Genomic DNA, 16943 nt, shown 5'->3' with positions numbered 1-16943 from the left:
GGTTACTCAACCATCACTATAATCAATTTTAGAACATTTTCATTACTGCTAAAAGAAAATCTCTACTCATTAGTAATCAGTTCCCATTTCCTCATTCACTACCCCCTAAATATGGCAGCCCTCATTTATTATTCTTTTCCTGCAGATTTGCCTATTCTGGACATCACTCAAATACAATCATACAATATGTAATCTTTTGTAACCAGTTTCTTTTACTTAAACTTTTAGGTTTATCCATGTAGAGCCTATGTTTAATCATTGAGCATAAGCATACCTAATGCCCTTTTCTTGCCAAATCCGATCCCATTACATGGTTATGCCACATTTTGTGCATCTATTCACCAGTTGGCTGACACCTGCCATTAAAATTTATGTACAAGTTTTGTGTAGACACATTTACATCTCTTGGATTTAGAGCTAAAAACAGAATCACTGGATTATGTGGTAACAACTCTGAACTATCTTCCAAAGAGGCAGACCTATCAAGAGAGCATGAAGAAAGACTCACCCAGATTCTTTCACTTTCTGCACATTCTCACCAACACTATCACATGTATTTTTGGTTAGAACCATCCTGGTAGGTATGAAGTGGTATTACATTGTATCTGACATGTACTTTTCTGGTAACTAATGACACTTATTGGACAATGAGCTTATGCCATTGTAAAATTAAGTTGTCTTTTTATGAATAAATTCTAAAAGACTAAAAAGAAATAAAACATGGGCCAGCGAGTTGTTATAGAATATTATTTTAAGATGTGTTCCATGTGTTCAACGATGCAAAGATGTGTTGCATTCCTTTATGCTGCATTTGTTTAACTGTGTAAAGCTGTGTTACTTTGCCTGCCTAAAACAGCTGACTGGTCTAATAAAGAGTTGAACAAACAATAGCCAGGCAGGAGAAAGGATAGGCAGAGCTAGCAGGCAGAGGGAATAAATAAGAGCAAGAGAAGAGGACTCAAGGGGCCAGCCACCCAGCCACACAACCAGCTATGGAGTAAGAAGTAAAGAAAGGAATACAGAATATAGAAAGATAAAAGCCCAGATTGAAAAGATAGACAGGATAATTTAAGAAAAGCTGGCTAGTATTAAGTCAAGCTAAGGCTGGGCCTTTTTGTTTGTTTGTTTTTTGTTTTTCGAGACAGGGTTTCTCTGTAGCTTTGGAGCCTGTCCTGGAACTAGCTCCAGTAGACCAGGCTGGCCTCGAACTCACAGAGATCCGCCTGTCTCTGCCTCCTGAGTGCTGGGATTAAAGGCGTGTGCCACCACCGCCTGACAAGGCTGGGCATTTATAAGTAACAATAAGCCTCCGTGTGATTAAATTTGGAACTGGGTGGCGGGTCCCCAAAAGTGCAAAAGGGTTAAAAACCCAACTACAGTGAGTTGATTCAGTGTACCCACTGACTGTTCTTGCCACCAAGCTTGACCTGAGTATGATCCCTGGCAAGCTGTCCTCTAAGTCTCACACAGACACACATATACATGTGCATATGCACAAACACACACACACACACACACACATGCTCAGAGTTAATAAATTTTTAAAGCTCTGATACAAGTTTGTCTTAGCTAGAGTTTCTATTGCTGTTAGGACAAACCATGACCATAGCAATTTCTGCATTTTTTTTTTTTTTTGGAGACAGGATTTTGCTGCAGCTTTGGAGCCTATTCTGGAACTCACTCTATAGACTAGGCTGGCCTCAAACCCACAGAAATTCACCTGCCTCTGCCTTCCAGGATTAACGGCACATGCCACCATACACCAACTCTAACAAATGAAAACATTTAATTAAGGCTAGCATACAGTTTCAGAGATTTAGTGTATTATCATCATGGTGGGAAACATGGTGGTATGCAGGAAGGCATGGAACTGGAGGAGCTGAGAGTTCTACATCTTGATCTACAGGCAAAAGGAAATGTCTACCACTCTGAGAGTAGCTTGAGCAAAGGAGACCCCCAGAATCCACCCCAATAGTCACACTTCTTAAAACAAGGCCACACCTACTTCAACAAAGCCACACCTCCTAATAGTGCCACTCTCTGTGGGGATCTGTTTCTTTAAAACCACCACAAAGTTCCTCAGCGTAACAGAAAATGTTTTCATCTAAAACATATTTCTTTCTTGACAGTTGCATTTGAAGCACAAATGTTTCATTTTGATAAAGTTGAACTGATGGTTTGTTTTTTTGTTTGTTTGTTTGTTTTGATATATCCTATTGGCCTAATATCCTAGATGGCTCTGCCAAATCTAAGGCCAAGAATATTTGTTGATTTGTTTGGAAGCCCAAGTAGCCCTGACTGATCTTGAACTTGTGCAGACAAGGATGACCTTGAATTTCTGACTCTCTGCCTCTACTTCTAGAGTGCTAATATTATAGGCATGTCTTAGTCATAACTAAGTTCTATTGCTGTGAGGAGGCACCATGACCAGGCAACTTGTAAAAGGAAGCATTTAACTGAGGGCTTTCTTACAGTTTCAGGTCAGTCCATGGCCATCATGGTGAAGAGCGTAGCAGCAGACATGGAGTCATGGCGCTGAAGCAACAGTGCAGAGCTTATATCCAGATCTGTAGGCAGCAGACAATGGAAGACTGGACCTGGTGTGAGTCCACCCCCAGTGACACCTCCTGATTCTTCCTAAACAGTCCAACTGAGGACTATGCACTCAAATATGTGAGCCTATGGGGCCATTCTCATTCAAGTCACCATGGCCACCAACATTTAAGTGAGTGAGGGACTGAATCTAGGGTCTTGTGCATGCTACGCAAGCACTCTACCCAGTGAGCTACATCCATATCTCTTGAGGCCAGGAAAACTTATACCCACATTTTCTTTTAAGAATTTTATAATTTGGGGGCTGGAGAGATGGCTCAGAGGTTAAGAGAGCATTGCCTGCTCTTCCAAAGGTCCTGAGTTCAATTCCCAGCAACCACATGGTGGCTCACAACCATCTGTAATGGGGTCTGGTGCCCTCTTCTGGCCTGCAGGCACACACACACAGACAGAATATTGTATACATAATAAATAAATAAATAAAATAAAATAAAAAAGAATTTTATAATTTTAGTTCTTATAGTTACACCTACAGTCCGGCTAGAATTAGTGCTTGTGTGTAGAATGAGATAAGGGTCAACTTTATTGCTTTACATATAGACATCCAGTTATCCCAACCTCATTTGTTGAAAAAGACTACTCTTTTCTTGTTCAACAGTATTATTGGAGGGAAAATCATACATAATTAAGTAAACTTTTTAGACATGCAATTCTAGAATTATAGCTGTTATGTTTTAATAGGAGTAAAGGGAAAACCCAAAATTCTTAGAACTGTTTTAAGACTATAGATACTACATACTACTCACATTTTTAGATTTATTTTATGTATGTAGGGGTTTTGCGTGCTTATATGTATGTGCATCACATGAGTGCTTGGTGCATGTAAAGGCCAAATTAGGGTGGGAGATCCCCTGGACCTGGAGTTATAGACAATTATGAGTCACCATGTAGGTACTAGGAACTGAACCCAAGTCCTCAGGAAGAACACAACCACTATATTTCAACAATCTATTTATCCATCCTCATGTCACATAATCTTGATTAGTGTGGTTTTTGTTTATAAACACAGGGTCATATTACAAACCCCAGGTTGGTCTTGGAACTCACTATGTAAGGCAGGAAGACCATGAAGTCACTATCCTTCTGCCTTAGGCACCTCAGTGCTGAGATTATAGATATGGATGACCACACCTGGCAATTTATTGCGGCTTTCTATTAAGTTTTGAAATTTAAGCATTTTTTTCTCCTGTCTTTTTAGAGGCTGGAGAGATGGCTCTGTGGGTAAAAGCTTACTCTTCTAGAGTGGGAACCAAGAGCCTCAGTTTCTTCACTTGTAATTTAGGAGTAGTAAAGATTATGTAGTTGGCTGGGTGGTGGCAGTGCACACCTTTAATCTCAGCACTCGGGAGGCAGAGGCAGGTGGATCTCTTGAGTTGAGGCCAGCCTGGTCTTTAGAGTGAGTTCCAGGACAGTCAGAGAAACCCTGTCTCAAAAAACCAAAACCAAACCAAAACAAAACAAAACTTTTTTAAAAATTAAAAAATAAAAAAAACCCAGCTTTTGAGACAGATGTGGCAGCTCATACTTTTAATTTCAGGGCTGTAATAGTAAGATAGAGGACCAAGAATTCCTGGCCAGTTTGAATTGCATATATAGCTCCAGGCGAGCCTGGGCAACAGAAAAGGAACCGAAAGTGGCACCTACAAGAACTATGCATTGCATAGCTTATGCTCTGTCTATGTAGAAATGTTGATAAGGGAGAAGGAGGAAGAGAGAAAGATTTATGGTAGAAGTGGGGACTTAGGTAGGGATGGTTACACCAGCAACTTTTTGTATGATAGAGCTCTACCACTAAACTACACCTCTAGCCCAACATTTGGCTCTTAAGGATAGAAAAGTCCCAAAGTCCCCTGCCTCTGACTGGACCCAATTATAAAAGTCAGGACAGCTCTACACAATCAGAAAGTCACAGAAGATGAATTCACACTCCAGAGTCCCAAAAGAGAAGAAACAAAAGCTGTTCCCAGTACATACAAAGAACAAAGAAAAGAAAATAAGTGGGGGGCAGGGTATCAAACCTCACCTACAGTTTACTCTGAAAAAAAATCTTAAACATATTTCTTTCCAACCATGATCATCAATCCTTACCTCTCTTACTTTTCAAACTTTGACAATAAAGTCAGAAGAGTAATGACATCAATTCTCTGGGAACAGAAAGTACCTTATAGCAAATGCCAAAAGGGATTTCTATTGATCAAACTAGATTTGAATCCTGTTGCCCACTTACTATCTGACTGTCCTTCCTTAAGAGAATAGAGATGGCACTGTTTTCCCTGGGTTGACTTCTCATTAAATGACGACACTGTGCCTAATAAACACAAAGTGGCAAAAAGGAAGTTTCACAGAATTATCACAAGAAAATTTTTATTTACTACGCAGCTTTGGCCAAACTATGTTAGCATATACTTTGCTTGATATGGAGAATATTATAAAAGATTAGGCAAATTAATAACTTGAAGGATAAGGTTAGGGGAAAAGAATGATCACCATCTTTTCTCTTTGTGCATCTCTTGATTGTTTGGCTTCAGTTTTAATGGAAAAATCCATTAGTCTACTTCTGCTGAAAAACGTGGGGAGACAAGTGATGAAAGACACTCACTGACACTGATAATATTCTGTATTTTAATAGAAATATACACATGGGTGTTCACTTACTAGATTACTCTCACGTGGAGTTAGTAAGATTACCTTGTAAGAAACAGAGAGCAAACATTTCAGTTTGCAGATCATTTAATCTATTGCAATTACTCAGCTCTGCTAAGCAAAAAAGGCACACAGTCAATACATAAAACAAGCAAGGTTATGTTCCAGTAAGATGTAACAGGTAGCAGGCTCATGGGCCAGTCTGCAAACCCCTGCTTTATATACACCAGGCATACTCTCTATGTGGTGAAAAAACTCCACAATTTTAAAAGATCAAGAACACACATAAAAAAATAGTACCAAATCTGTTCCTTAGAGCTGGAAGTACCGGCACACACCTGTAATCCCAGCTACTCAGAAGGTCAAGGCAGGAGAGTAGTGTGTTGTAGGCCAGTTGGAAAATAATAAAGTTTCATTTAATTTTAAAAAAAAAAGTCTGTTCCTTTAGAAATAAAAATGTATGTGATGCAGGCAAAACACCCATACACATAGAATAATTTTTTAAAAGTTAAAAAAAAAATCACAGATCTCAGGTCAGACTTAAATCTACAATTCAAACTAAGACCTTAAAGACAGAATTTTCTTTCAAAACTTAATTCATATAACAACAACAACAAAAAAATTCTACTCAGTTCTCTGTTCGGCCCTCATCCAGCAGGCACTAAAATAGTCACATCATACTTTGTGTCCCTGCCTATCAAGAAGATGGAAAAATACAGTCAATAGCCCTCTGGTTTCTTTTTAAGCTCCTGCCCCACCCCATATCCATTCTTTCAATGTTCCAACTCCCTCCTCCCAAAAATAATGGATTTAAGGTAGAAGAGACAAGGAAGAATGGAAATTTACAAGAAAGAGACTATAAGTGATAATTGTTACCAAGAAAACATTTTCCCTTTTTGCTCTTAATGGGCTGTAAGGCTGATGCAATTAAATTACAACTATAGCAACTCAGTGGGTATCCATGGGCTTTTTGCTCCTGTAGCATCTTTGCACAAGCAGAGGTTGCCTGCTTAAATTAGGGGAACTGCAAGCAGTCAGGAACAGAAGTTTGGAGCCTACCAGGAAGGCAAGTTAGGAGAAATATCTACAGGCTGGTTGGTTGCTGGGAGTTCAGGGTAGGTTAGCTATGGGCAGCATTTTGCTACAAGGCTAGATAGTTCAGAAAACAAACAAACACAAAAAACTGCCACAGTTCATCTGACTTGTCTTTATTAATGTCAACAGAATCAAAACTAGTATTCAAAAAACTAATACTCTAGAGAAGGCTACAGAATGTACACAGCATACTATTGACTCCAAAGAGCAGCCACGCTCAGTTCTCAGATCAGTCAGGAAAGGAATGCAGCCTTCCATTTACTAAATACCTAAGACAATGCCTCTCATTAGCTCCAGTCTTTCTCAAGTTCCCAGAATGAGAAGTAAACCGACATTTTCCTGAATTATACATAATCTTTGCGACTTTCTGAACCTGCCAAAAACTCAGTACACGCACCCTCTTCAACCTTCTCTCTCCAAGCCCCTTCCAGAAATACAGGAATGCTGGGCTCAGTCTCACTGGATTTGAATCTTGGCTCACCACTCCCCTGCTGTGTAACCTAAGCAAGTTACCCTCTCTGAACCTTTGCTGTCCAACTATAATATAGGGATCAGTCTTGATGCAAAGACTTAATGTGTAAGGAAATTTCTAAAACACAATAAATAACCATTAAATCACATTTCTCAAAGAAAGCGTTTGGTTTTGAATTTTCGTTGTGTTTTTGTTTTGCCCAACCAGGATCCTCTGCACACTCTATCATCCTGCTATGCTGTATGACACCGCTAGTCAGCATTTTTCCTCCAAGTTTTGTTCTCCTGGGGCTCACCCACCTTCTGCTGTACAATCAGCTGAAGGCACTGTACTTCAAGGCCTTTCAGAGGCAGCCTCTGGGGTCACTGGCAACGAGAAGACAGAATCACTCCTCACTTGATGGCTTCTCCTCACTGACCATTCATCAGTTTTTTCCAATTACCCTTAAAAACTGTTCATGGCTGAGTGCTTTCTGGCTTCGGGTAGCACTTCCGTGCACGGCCCATATCTAACACACTTGAAGAGGCTATTTATGGCTCAAAAGCCATGGACCCAAATAGGAACTACTGAGAGCATTTTATACAAAAAACTCTTCCATCCACTTCACCTTCACACCTCTGCAGATGATATGGCTCTCATGCAGTTTTGTGGCTGGAACTCTAAAACCCGAGAGAGGCAAGGAAACGAAGCAAAGTTTGGTAACCTGTTATAAACTCTCTGAGTTCCTGACTACCTGCCTTATGACTGTCATAGAAGAAACTGTTCCTGTCCCCAAACTACCCAGCCAACAGCACCTCCCCACCAGTACTCACGCCTTGACATCTGCTGTCTCCTGGGATGTGCGTGTGAGGGTACGGGAACGCAGGCGCTCACCCGCTTGCTGGATCTCCTGTAAATTCCGTTCCACGTGTGGAAGCTCGGAGATACCTTCGGTCTCAGCAGCAAGCTGTTCAGCCTGCTGAAGGAGCTCACCAAACCCTTCAGTATCCATTGGAGATGCAGGTGCTACATGAAAGGAAAAAGACCTACGTCAAGGAGGAGAGAGGTTTCCATCGCTGCTTCAATCTGTTACAAGATTAATAAACCTCCAGGACTTTTTGTAAATTGAAAGGGATACAGTTCATCAACAACAGGAGGTGTTCCTGAATACAGCCCAAGAACAGGCCTGACAGAAAATGAGTCAGACTGCGAACAGATCATTTCTGTGCATACTGATGTCACCAGCAGGACAAAGACAAGCCATATTAAGTCACAGGTCAGAGTTCCTGCCTCCTCCTGCAAATCCAAAGCAGGTAAGGAAATGAGTATCATTGCAGCAAGTTCCAGAAAGCCTAAAGAACAATCCCTCTATACCTCCAGTCTCTCCATTTATCTTGAGGGAAGAAGGCCTCATTAAGAAGGAATTGCTACAGCCTAAGGCCTTCTGTCATAGGATTTTCATGGTAGCTCCAAACCATGGAAACTCAGGTATAAACCCAGCACACACCCTGCAATGATCTGGCTGACCTGAGACCAGAGAAATGTCAAGTATCTTCTAACTCAGTCTCACTTTATTCTGACACAACCATGTCTTCATTAACATACAAGATATTCTTTTATTATTCATTCCTGGTCTACATTTACACAATCTCACAAGGTGACTGAAGGCCTCATTCCGTAGGACATCTTACTCGTTACTGCAGCTACTAACAGTAATTACATTATGATGACTCCTAACTCTAGAGTACGAGCATACTTGACAAAGCCACCTGCTTCTCTAACAACCAACGGGAAGTGCTGTGATGAAACACCATGACCAAAGCAAGTCGGGGAGGAAAGGGTTTATTTATTTGGCTTACACTTCCGCATCACTGTTCATCACTGAAGGAAGTCAGGACAGGAACCCAAACAGGTCAGGAACCTAGAGGCAGGAGCTGATGGAGAGGCTGTGGAGGGGTGCTGCTTACTGGCTTGCTCTCTCTGGCTTGCTTATCCTGCTTTCTTATAGAACCCAGCAACCAGTCCAAGGATAGTAGCACCCACAGTGCTTCCCCCATCCATCACTAATTAAGAAAATGCCTACACAGCTCATAACCATCTGTAACTCCAGTTTCAGGGATCTAACACCCTCTTCTAGTCTCCACCAGCACCAGGCATACACATGGTGCACAGACATACATGTAAGCTAAACATCTATAAAATATAAAATGAATGAACAAATGAGTGTTTTAAGGTGTATGGTGCATTGTTTCAAATACAGACATTTAGCATCAGCTAGGGGGCTCAGCCTTTGCAATGTAAACCTGAAGACCCAATCTAGAGAGCCTCTGTGGATGAGTGAAACAACTGCCGCCTCGCATCAATGTGATGCGGAAGATCCCTCACAGACATGCCCACTAATCTGTCTCCCACATGAATTTACATCCTGTCAATTCGGTAATCAATAGAAACTATGTGTTCACCAAAGTAATATCTAGAAATATATTGTTAAAGAAATACTCAGCGGCCAGAATAAAAAGAAATATTCAGCAGCATCAAGTGTGCTAAACTATCACTATCATTTTATTTTAATGTGTGAAAAATTAACAGTGATCTAGTACCTAATAAAAGACTGATGGTTAAGTAAAAAGAGAAAAGAAAAAAAAATAAAAGAAAAGAAAATGCCTTCAGCTGGATCTTACGGAGGCGTTTTCCAAATTGAGGTTCCCTCCCCTCTGATGACTTTAGCTTGTGGCAAACTGACATACCCAGCCGGACACAGAATGAACTCTCTCCTTTAAACTATCTTTTGTCAGGTTATTTGGTCACAGCAAGCAGAAAATTAAGTAAAACTGTCCGTACATATATGGTAAAATGAAGTCATTATATAAAGATGGTGAAAATAGTTCAGTTATTTCAATTCAAGTGCTAATAAATCATGGAGTTTTAATTATGAAACAACAATATGGTCATTTCCATATTTTCTCAAAGTAACCACTTTAAATAATCAAATCAGAAAAGAGCAGATATCTAAATACTCAAACTACTGAGCACTTCTAAACCATTCTAAGTCAGTGTCCTCATAAAATGGTACCTTTAGCATTCTTCTAAGTGGCCTCAATCTTGGTCTCATGATATTTCTGCTTGTTGTATAAAAATGTTCTCACCTGTTTCTGGTACTACTAGCTCACTGGTTTCTCTCCTTTTGCTTTTAAGTCCCATCCACAAGCAGAATACTCCTTTTCACCTACCAGGCCATGTGACAACTCCCAAACTGAGGGTTCACCGAGTTCTTTAAGGACTACTAAATGGAGCATGGCTGGCACGTGCCTATAATCTAAGCATTTGGAGGCAGGAGGATGAGGAATCCAAAGCACCCTTGGCAATTGATTACTAACTTGAAAGGATGTATAGTCATCTAGGATGCAAGTTTCTGGACACACCTGTGAGGGATCGTCTGGATTAGGTTAGTGTCTGGGTATCTACAATGGGTTAAATGAGGTAGCCAGACCCAACCTAAATATGGTCAGTACATTTCCATGGCCTGAGATCCTGTACTAAGTGAAAAGGAGAAAGTCAGTGAAACCCAAGTATTCATTCTTCTTCCTGACTGCAGATGCAGTGACCAGCCCTCAGTTCCTGCCATCATGACTTCTCTACCAAACTGAGAGTCCGGAGAAGCCTTCTCTCTCACATTGCTTTCGTCACAGTACTGTGCCACAGCAACCATAAAAGTAATATAGCTACAGTTTGAGGCCAACCTGGACTATGCAACATTCTCAAAAGAAAAAGAAAAAAAACCATTGAGTCATCCCAGAAATAGCTACTATTCAGTAGCTCTGTTTCGAACCTGTTCTTCCCAGAACACATTCCAGAGACCAGAGTCTTCAGAACCTCACAACTGAGAAGAAACAAAGGGAAGAGCATAAAAGACCTCAGAGCTAGCCAGCTCAAGTGTGGCTAGTCTCCTAGAAGCAAGGGAAAGGGAACGATTATCTCAGGCTTCGTGAGCCGGTCTCTGTCACTACTCAACATTGTCACTGTAGCTTGACAGCAGTCACAGAGAACATGCAAGCAAATAAGCATGTCTGCTCGCCAGCAAAACTTAATAATGTACGCTATACTTTGAATTTCATATCACTTTTAACATGAAATATTATTCTTTTTAGAGTCTTTTCAATGATTTAAAGACATGAAAACCCTTCACAGCTTTTCTAATCCTGGAAGTGTGTCTAAACTGGTAAGTCATGGTTTGATGTTAGTGCTAAGCACCTGGCTAAGTCACGCATGCACTAGGCTCTAATAGTGTAAACAGGTGCAAATGAAGGCTGCGGATGCAACTCAGGGTAGAGCACTTCTCTAGCACACACAGTCCTGGCTTTGATCCTCAGCGCTTTTAAATAAAAGATTAAATGAGGGGCTAGAGAGATGGCTCAGAGGTTAAGAGCATTCTTCCAGAGAACTTGGGCTCAATTCTCAGTTCCCACATGGTGGCTCACAACAGCCTATAACTCCAGCCCAGGAGATCTGATGTCCCCTTCTGGCCACCATGGGCACTGTATGCATGCACATGGTGCACAGACATACATTCAGGAAAACATTCCCACACAAAAAATAAAAATAAACCTCAAAACCCACCTCCAGTGGCATACTTCCTTCTAAACAGTGCCATCAATTGGGGACCAAGTGTTCAAATGCTCACAACTATGGAGGGAACCACGACTCACATCTATATAATCAAAACAGTACTCAGTACCAGCATAATTCTAATTTTACCACGTACCTAAATACTATCTCCTTCAACCACAAAGATCATCCACCCATTCTCTCCATGGCCAAAGTGGCTGTTCCAGAATACCTCCCACCTTAGACTCATCAGAGGCACCTTCAACCCCTACATTAAGTGTTCAGGCTTTGACACAGCTGCACAAGGTATTCTGCAGAACAGACACTGCATGTTCCCAACCATACCTTGGCAGTTCTCTGCTCCTGGGGACACCTTATGCAGTTCTCCCCTTCGCTCTCCAGTACTTGTCAGGACACACATCCCCACCCCAGACACAGCAAGCTCCTATGCCTACTTCCAAGTCACAGGGCAGGTCTACCGACCCAAAGGCCCTCCCCGATTACTCTGAACCTTCTATTTGCCCCTCCCCAGTGGAGTCATTGTGACCATCTTTTCTCAGAAATGTCTTCCTGTAGGGGAAGGCTCACAGGTACTTAACTCTGAACCCCAAGAAGCAAAGTCTGCTAAATAAAATGACCTGTAACCTTAACAGACCTGGGTCCTCTCACTTCCTAATCTTTGCTCTGACACCTCCCCACTGCCTCAATTCAGCTACCTTGTAGGCTCAGGGACTGGAGAGATGGCTCAGCAGTTAGGAGAGTTTACTGTTCTTTAGAGGGTCCTAATTCAGTTCCCAGCACCCACACCAAAGATTTACTACTGTCTGTAACTCCAGCTCCAGGGAATAAGACACTCTCTTCTGGCCTCCATGGGAACATCCACACATAGAATGCACACAGCAACACATGGAGGTTGGGGTCCAAGTTCACCACAGCTCCAACTGTTCCCATTTCATGGTTTTTACACTTGCTGATCCCATTGCCAGAAAATTTCTTGCTATTCTCAGGATTTACTTTTGTTTCATTAAGGTCTCTCTTTCAGTATCCCTGTCCCTTCCTCCAGTACAAGGGATCAAACCCAAAGCCTTGCTCTTGGTAGGCAAGTGCTCCTTACAGTTCTAGCCCTTTAAAACTAGTCCTGAACTACATTTTATATTTTCGTGTTTATTGTTTATGTGACATCTTCAAAGGAATAGCAAGCCTGTCTCATTCACCACCACATCTTCAAGCCTATGATATCAGAACATTCATTTATTTTATATTTTTACTCTACTGTGTGCCAGACCAAGGGACTAGCCACTCATGTTCTACAGGGAGAAGACAAACAATACATGGAACACGTAAAAGCTAACTGCTAAGAACAATTAAAGCAGTGTAGACAGGAGTCTTACACCCTACATGTCTCTCTAATAAAAACTCCAAGTAAGAAGACAGGCAAAGCAGACATCCAACTGCAAGAACAAAGCCCTGAAGTCAAAGCATGTCCAGCAGCCGTCCAGGAGGGTAGCAGACAAGAGAGCGTGGGTCAAATTATTTGAAAGGCTTACAGCTCACTGAAGCACAATCAATAAAAACTCAAGAGAGAGAAATTGGGGTTCAACCTCAAGATCCGAAAAGCAAAGCAGCCAGCCACTGGCTCTTACCTCTACCTCAGTCCAAAATGGTGATCCTGCCTCCAGGAATCTCAGCTGCTTTGCCTTTGAGATCTTCAGGCTGAACCCCAATTTCTCTCTGAGTTTTTATTAATTGTGCTTCAGCTCACCACGGGGAGCTTATTTTTTTATCATTATTACTATTAGTATGAGAAGACTTACTGGAGAGTTGGGGAAAATGAGGATTCTTCAGACATAATCTCACTGTAGTCCGGACTGACCCCAAACTTGAAATCCTCCTGCCTCAAATTCCTAAGCACTAGGATGACAAGCACGCACCAGCACATTCAGCTTGGGAGTGGGGGTATAATCTGGTGAGCTCTTTAGCTGCTGATGAGAAAGCAAGGCAAAAGCAGGAAGACCAGATTTCAAGAATGCAACTGAGAAGTGATGGTGACTTGTGTCTTGGTGGCAAACACTGAATATGGACTGGCAGGAAGAAAGGGAGCAACCAATGAAGACTCAAAGATTGTTGGTCAGACCCTTTTTATATCATTAAATGAGAGAAAATGGAATGAGGGACTAGGGATGTAGCTCAATGGTACAGTACTTGCCTAACAAAGCCTTGGAATCTCTTCCAAATACAAGAAAAGGAGGAAGGAGAGAGAAAAGGAGGAAAAGGACAGCAGCAGGCAAATACTGCTAGACTTCATTTCATACGAATGTCACCCAGCACAGAGGAAATGAGGTGGGAGGATCAAAGTTTAAGGCAGGCCTGGGATGCACAGCAGAAAACCTACTCACCCGCCCCCAAGTAAAATATTTAAATCACTCAATCAATAGGCAGAGGAGTCCTTTGGCGGAGGAAAACAGAAGGGAGTTTGCTAGTTTTATGCTCTGTTTCAGCAAGTGATCAGACAATCTGAAGATGTATAAGGGTCAAGGAGGAGCCTAGGCCGAAAATATAAATACTGGTTCTTAGCCTAACGTACAAGAATTTAAAGCTGGAAGAGCTCAGCATAAATTTAAAAAAAAAAAAATTAAAGATACTCCAACAACACGGACAGTGGCTAAATGTGGAGAAAAGATGCTTGGGTATTTTTATGAAATAGACGATTGTTCTATTTCATAGACAATTGTTACAGGTTTGGGGTACAGATAGAACACAAAATGTGTCCTCAAACGGAATACCAGCGCTGACCTCTACTTGTTTTGAAAGCCATGTATGGGGGGTAGGACTGGGACAGGGTCTAACATAGACCAAGCTGTCTTTAAACTCCCTTTGACATGCGACAGCAAGCCCAACGCGCTGTGATGTTCTTTCAAAAGGAACCCAATATACTTCGGTATCCCTTACAGAAGACAAAATGCAGGGTATCCAGAGACAGGTGAGCCAGCAGGAGAGGCAACCATTAGCACCCTGTTGGATTATCAGTAGAGGAAACAAGAGTTGACAGGGCTTCGCTGGGTCGTCTCCCTTTACTCGGAAGAGCCCTTCTCTGGAAGGACGACCCCAGCCCCCAAAGAGCGCAGCCAGGCCCGGCGACGCCTGGCAGCCGTGAGCGCGGGTGGGCGTGGCGATAGAGCCCCAGTGGGGAGGACCACGCTCGGAAGAGCCTAGTCACAGCACTCGGTGAGGTGTCGCTGGCCGGCGTTCCCAGCTGACTCAAGACAAGAAGCGCGAGCCTCGTGGCTACGAACTCGGGACGGGGTTCCGGCCAGCTTCGGGGCCAGGCCACGAACCGGGGGCCACGTGACCACCCGCTGCTCGCACTCCTTACCTGGCTCTGCCGCCGCTCTGCAGTCTGCTCCCGGGTGCCGCACTACGCCGCCGCCGCTTCTCGCGCCGCTCGCCCGCGCTTCCTGATTGGCCGAGGCGGCCAGCTCCCAGAAGCCCCTGCGCGTTGCGCCGCCAAAGGAACTTTATGGAGACCCGCGAGAGCGGACACGGACATGGGCGGGGCGGGGCTGGGGCGGAGACTGAGGCGGAGCTGTCGCTGCAAGTTAGTCAAGGGAGCTCCGCCCTCCTCCCCGCCCACGTGGTTGGAGTTGACGGGACTAGAAGAAGCATTTCAGCAGTCTCCCTAACTGGACAAATCCAGAGAGATCTGCCATCCTCTGTAGAGTTCCAGCCAAGTGCCAGGGCTTGTTCTAGACACCCAGGACATGGTGACTTCCACAGCCGACAAGATCCTGGCTTCAAGCAGTTATCAGCCTGGTCATGGAAACAAAACATAAGTAACTGCAGGAGTAACTAGGAGAGTAGGAACTGAAATGCAAACTAACTGAAGAAAATGGTTGAATAGCCAGGGAAGGCTTCTCCTAGGTGACGTTCCGACTAAAAGGTGGAAGATGAAAACATGTTTCAGGGTTTCTAGGAGAAAAGTTTGTGGTTTGGCAGCCTGAACAAACTAGCCTGGGCTGCCCACCCCTATTGGCTAGTTACAGAAAAGAACAATGGGGAAATGCAGAGAAAAGAGATTGCTTCGTTGTGGCCACTACAGGAAGAGGAACAAAATGTGTCACTGGGATATACAAGGACACTTCTGGAGATTCTGAGTCTGGTAGGCAGAAGAAATTTAAAAGCAGACTCAGAAGGAAACTAAAGGGCAATTTTGTTGGGAATTTGAGAGAAAAATAACAGGGCAGGCAAGCTATAATAAATCTCAGCAACTGCTGAGAGGAGAGACCTGAATAAGAGGATGCTTTAAGCTAGAATTAGAATTCAAAAGAGGCCGGGAAGTGGTGGTGCATGCCTTTAATCCCAGCACTTCGGAGGTAGAAGCAGGCGGAACTCTGAGGTCAGCCTGGTCTTTAGAGTGAGTTCCAGTGTAACAGTCAGGGCTACACAGAGAAACCCTGTCTCGAACAAACCAACCAACCAACCAACAAACAAACAAAACAGGCAAAAGAGTGGAATTCAAAAGGGGAACAAGCTTAACTCTGAGGATCTGTAAGTAACTGTATTAACAGTATGACCTCTGGTGTATTTACACCTCCTATCCTCTTAGCATCGTGGTGTGTGTGTGTGGGTGTGTGTGTGTGTGTGTGTTCTGGTGCCCAAGGTCAAAAGAGGTCATCATATCCCCTGGTGCTGAAGTTAGAAGTGGTTGTGAGACACGGATGCTGAGGACCAAACCCAACAAGAGCAGTATGTTGAGCAATTGCTTCAGCTCCCATACTACCTTTTAACTGTTCAAAAGGCATTTTTCGGAGTGCACAATATTAGGCGTGTCTAGTCTTTCAGTGAGGGTCACAGTCATGATATAATAACGAGGAACATGTAAACACAGACCTAGACAAAGTTGTCATCATTAATAATTCTAGTTTGCAAGATACCTACTTGGTAAAGTGTTATCTTAAACTTTGCTTTATATACTGAAGGACCCCAACTCGTTTTAACCACAGTTATACCGTTTTGCAAAGGTTCACAGATAACAAGCTCAGTTCAGGACCTCCGGAATGCTGAGCAGATAACAAGCTTAGTTCAGGGCCTCCGGAATGCTGAGCAAAGATACCTGAGGTTAGAGCAAGGACAGCCTTATCTGGCTGCAAGACAGGGGCTTTATGGACTGGCCATAGAAACAAAGAAAGAGAGGATTGCGAGGCCTGAGTCACGTATAAAGCGGGGCTCGTCACGAGTCAGGGGCTGTGCAATCAGACATCTGGTCGCCAGCCAGGAAGGGGGGGCAGGATAAGAGGAACAGTAAACCGCTGAGTAGTCCCCTCATTGTTATTTAGGTTAAGAATTTACCACCCTGCATCTTGCTTCTGTAAACCTCGCTTTTTACTCTCCTATAAGAACCCCTCACCCCCAACCTGCAGGCGCGCAAGTCCTCCGAGAGACTTTGTCACCCCAGGTACCTGCGTATCCAATAAACCTCTTGCTGTTTGCATCCGGCTGCGTGTTTTCGACTGATCTTTGGGCACGGGGTCTCTCCCGA

General features: G+C 43.1%; 1 protein-coding gene across 1 annotated transcript in view; it reads right to left on the bottom strand.

The window, feature by feature from the left end:
* Positions 1-14863, bottom strand: part of Nup93 (nucleoporin 93) — a 98152-nt gene extending 83289 nt beyond the window's left edge. Inside the window, exons 1-2 of the mRNA XM_048428673.3 lie at positions 14781-14863; positions 7636-7828 (exon numbers count right to left, since the gene is read on the bottom strand). Coding sequence (XP_048284630.1) covers positions 7636-7814 — 179 coding nt within the window. The 5' untranslated portion in view covers positions 7815-7828; positions 14781-14863. The remainder of the gene's footprint in view (positions 1-7635; positions 7829-14780) is intronic.
* Positions 14864-16943: the final 2080 nt, after the last annotated feature.

Source organism: Myodes glareolus, chromosome 22 (genome assembly GCF_982192425.1).
Source record: "Myodes glareolus chromosome 22, mMyoGla1.1, whole genome shotgun sequence".
Lineage (NCBI taxonomy): Eukaryota > Metazoa > Chordata > Mammalia > Rodentia > Cricetidae > Myodes > Myodes glareolus.
The sequence above is the reverse complement of the archived record's forward strand: the minus strand, read 5'-3'. Positions and strand labels throughout refer to the sequence as shown.